Raw genomic sequence first — 4,645 nt, forward strand, 5'->3', positions numbered from 1 at the left:
ATTTATTTAAAAAGGACATTTTCAGTAGCATAAGTGAGCGTGTTTTGTTTTCATTAAAAAGTGAGAGTGACTGTTGACTAATACTAGCTAACTGGTGACTGTAATTTGATGACTTGTTTAACCGCACAAATCATCATACTTGTTGTAGTTCCAGATAAGTCAGCTATTTCTGGTTTGATTGATTTAAATTAAAACTTCAGACAGAGCAATGTTTGTAGATAGCATCACACCCCCAGGTAATATTGACGACATCAGCTGCAAGTATCAAGTCAAGAATCAAGTACTGCTCTTACTACTGCTACTATTCCTGTTAAAGGTGTTGTTTCCAGTCCTTTGAGAGATATGGTGGACACATTATCGCAATATTGTGAACATAATCAGCTACAAATACATGAACAGAACACTTAATCAAACTGTCCTCACATCGTTCTGTATTAAAGTTTGTTATGTTGTGTTTTATTGAAATACTTTTTAAACTTTTCCGAGTGCTTGAATCCAAAAGAGGCATGTACGATAATATTATGCAGGGGTGACCATGAGAAGGAGGAAGAGGAGGAGGAGGAGAAGCTGGTGTTGGGACAGCCCCTTTTCGAGTTTCTGTGTGTTCTCAGAGAACTCTCACTGCTCTGTCAGTCTGCCTCTGAGTCACTGACTGCTCATGTTTGGATTCTCATCACTCAAACCATATGGAGAGCAAGAGAAGGGAAATACAACCATTTCAAGGTAATTTTAGTCACAGTTTTGGTTAATACTAGGCAAATGCTGCTTTTTATGACACAGTGAGTCGATCCTGTAAAGTTGTAAAGTCAGTTGCTTAAGAGAGTCATGTGATATTATGGGCGCATTCTGTTTCTTTTGTATTTTATTGTGGCTTAATTGTTCAGGCTTTTGTCCAGATTAAAATTTCCAAACTTGAGTAACCTAACCTGAACCTGAAGTTACGTTAGACTAAATAAGTGAGAAGATAATGATTAATCTGCATCAATGGTCTGATGTATGACCACCATGAACTGTTGTCTGAACAAGTGTTTCTTTTATTATTTGTAGATCTTCAGGAGCTTGTAAGCACTGACCTCTGGCTCAAAGAACAACTCCATCTGGAGGGATTATGATTAACATTTAAACTGACCATGAAACATGGTCAAATAGTTCTGAAATATTTTTTTGGTTTAAAGCTTGTGTTTGTCAAACGATGATAAACAAACTGACTTCATGAACATTACTGAGTCAGAACATCAGTGAAGCAGCACAGAACATGGATACAACTTCTGAGACGGAATACACCTCATCCATCCCACCAATGTATACAGCCCCTCCCCCTCACAGTTTTCTGCACTTCTTCTCGGAGTACCTGGACAACTCTGTGATTGTGGAACATTACAATTACACAGGCAAACTGAAGAACCGCTGTGAGGGGCTGAAGCCAGAGAGCATCGTCTTCTTGGTGGTCTGTTTGCTCATTGTACTGGAGAACGCAGTGGTGCTTATTGCCATCTGGAGGAACAAAAAGTTCCACTTGCCCATGTACTATCTGTTGGGGAACCTGACCCTGTCAGACCTGTTAGCTGGAATCACATACATGGCCAACATCGTCATGTCTGGACCTAACTCTCTAAAACTGACCCCTCTGCTATGGTTCATCAGAGAGGGAGGGGTCTTCATCACCCTTGCGGCCTCTGTGATCAGTTTATTGGCCATTGCCATTGAGCGCCATGTTACTATGGTGACCATGAGGCCGTATCACGGCGCAAAGAAGGGGCGGATGCTGGCACTCATCGGAGCAAGTTGGGCCCTTTCAGGATTCTTGGGAGTCCTGCCCATTTTGGGTTGGAACTGTATGCACAGACTGGAGCAGTGCTCCACCGTCCTGCCCCTCTACTCCAAAAGCTACATCCTCTTCTGTGTGTCCGTGTTCACCGCAGTTTTACTGGCCATTGTGGTTCTGTACATAAGAGTTTTCCGTATTGTCCGCAACAACACACAGCGTCAAAAACTGACATACACTGGGAGTGTAAGGAAAGGTTTAGCCCGAAAGTCACAGAAGTACATCGCCCTCCTGAAGACAGTCACCATCGTTTTGGGAGTCTTCATTGCCTGCTGGATGCCCCTCTTCATCCTCCTGCTCCTGGATTTTGTGTGCCCTACAGGCAGCTGTCGTGTGCTCTATAAGGTGGAGTATTTCCTGGGAGTTGCCATTGTCAACTCCCTCCTCAACCCTATCATCTACACCCTGACCAGTAAGGACATGAGGAGAGCCATCCTGAGGCTGCTCTGCAGACCGTGCCTAATCACCAGTGATGGACAGGTGAAGAAGCTGGGCATGCCTTTCCTTGAGTGCAGCTTTAGTAAAACTGAAGTAGCATCACAGAAGTTAGAGGGTGGCCTGGAGACCACCATCTCCTCTGGAAATGTTATCACCACACCTGTGTCTCCAATAAAGACCCTCTACCCAAAACTTATCAAGTGATAAACCAAATTCAGAAGTAAATGACTGAATTACAAGCCACAGAAACACTATTATGATTAGACCTGTAAAAATAGTGGACTGTAAAGTACAGCGCATCAATTATGCAATGCACAAAAGTTGTAGGTGCAAACAAGATGTGAACCTAAACTTGTAAATGAAATGAATACCTAATTTGCACTGAAAATCAGTACCAAGCTATGAAGTAAAGTAACTGCATCTGAACAAATACAGACCCAGGTCAATTAATAGGCTGGTTCCTGGTGAACCAAAGTGGCTGTGTATCCCTTTTTTATATTTTGTATGCGTCTTTTCTTCATGTGTTGACACAGTGTGAAATGACAGCATCTGCACCAACCTGGATCTCGCAGGTCGAGCCCATGGTGGGTTCTTGATCATTTTGCATATTTCTTTAAAGCCTGTTTGTGGCTGTAGAAAAAAAGAGTACAGACATTTCATGACAAAAAATGCGCCTAATCTCATTTTAGTTAAATGTTTGAAATTACAATCTTCTGCTTGTTTGAAACATTTGATGCACTGTGGAAAAGTGGTTTGGGTTTTTCCCATTTACTTAAAGGTCACGGTGATTTTCTAGTTAGTATATAGCACCAATACTTTGTTTCTGTGTTCATCTGTGTGAAGTTAAAATAAACTCATGATTTCATATTTCTTGTATAATACATATTTTTGTTAAATTATTGTGTACCCATGATGATGCTATTGTCCAGACGGAACATGTGTATAGTGGCAGTGTATAGCTTGTGTTGTAAACGTTTTTTTTATAGTATTTTAAAGATTTTCTATCTCATCTGTTGTAAAATGTAGCAGCAACAAACTATTGTTCTTTTTATAAAAGAAATACATTTTTCCACTCAAGAGTCGGGTCATGTTTCAGGTTTATTTATTCTCCACCAGTAAAAGTGTCTGCATGCTTTAGTATGTCTCTGTCTATTTTTGCGGGGGACTGACTTCTTGTCCTTGAAAGAACAGTGTATGAAGAAGCTGCACAGGAAGTTGGCCTCCGTGTTTCACATCTGGTAATGGCATTGCCCTATATACCATGTTTTATTATAAGGTCATTGTACTGTGATGGTTTAACCTCACAATAATGCATTGATTCAGAATGTGGACTATCACTTTATGTTTCTCTACAAGCTCACACAGTTTTTACTGGGGGGTCCAATCCATATGCGCTTAAGGAATGGGATTATAGTTTTTAAAGGTGCACTATGGAACTTTTCTGGTCGAGGATTCATGGAGACAAGCCGGTGACGCCTCCAGATTAAGTTACAGCCCAATTCTAAGGAGTGCTTCCAGCTTCCAGCAAAAATGTTTATTATTTTATCCTATATCCAAGTTGTTTGTCAAAATAAATGAAAAATAAACAGTGTTGGGGAGTAACAGATTACATGTACCGGAGTTACGTAATCAGAGTACAAATTATGAGTAACTGTATTCAGTTACAGTTACTGTTTCAGTGAGTGGTAATTGGATTACAGTTACTTTGTTGAAATAAATGGATTATACGCCGGTATTTTCCTGTTTTCACATTTTGGGCTATATCCTTTTTTTTTTCAGTAATTCCACTCATGGCCAGAAACTAAACCAGATCTAAACTAGAGCTAAACCAGGACTAATCCAGGTCTAAAACAGTTTTAAATCAGGTCTGAAATCAGGCCTAAACCAGGACTAAACAGGACTAAAACAGGACTACAACAGGTCTAAACTAGGTCTAAACCAGATATAAACCAGGCCTAAAACAGGTCTAAAACAGGTCTAAAACAGGTCTAAAACAGGTCTAAAACAGGTCTAAAACCAGGTCTAAACCAGGACTAAAACAGGACTAAACAATGCTGCATGGACGTGTCTCCTCTTCTTCTATCAAGAATATTTTTAATACGGTTCAGTAAAGTCTGGGCTTTTTATTTTCTTTTAGCAGACAAAACATCTTATGTTACGATATCCTCGTCTTTGCTTCTCTACAGCAAATCAAGTAATCCAAAGTATTCAGATTACGTTACTCACTTTAAGTAATTTAATGGATTACTACATTACTACTACTACTGCGTTATGTAATCTGTAATCTGTAGGGGAATACATTTTAAAAGTAACCTTCCCAACACTGTAAATAAATAAATAAATAAATAAACAGAGGGCAACTTTTTATTAAGGTGATTAAAT

General features: G+C 39.7%; 1 protein-coding gene across 1 annotated transcript; it reads left to right on the top strand.

The window, feature by feature from the left end:
- Positions 1 to 640: 640 nt before the first annotated feature.
- s1pr5b (sphingosine-1-phosphate receptor 5b) lies at positions 641 to 3,340 on the top strand. The gene is made up of 2 exons (XM_020938532.2): positions 641 to 723; positions 1,048 to 3,340. Exon 2 carries the CDS (start codon positions 1,256 to 1,258, stop codon positions 2,465 to 2,467), a length of 1,212 nt encoding a protein of 403 aa, XP_020794191.1. The 5' UTR covers positions 641 to 723; positions 1,048 to 1,255; the 3' UTR covers positions 2,468 to 3,340.
- Positions 3,341 to 4,645: the final 1,305 nt, after the last annotated feature.

This window comes from Boleophthalmus pectinirostris, unplaced genomic scaffold (genome assembly GCF_026225935.1).
Source record: "Boleophthalmus pectinirostris isolate CB_2022bp ecotype Guang Dong unplaced genomic scaffold, ASM2622593v1 HiC_scaffold_22, whole genome shotgun sequence".
NCBI lineage: Eukaryota > Metazoa > Chordata > Actinopteri > Gobiiformes > Gobiidae > Boleophthalmus > Boleophthalmus pectinirostris.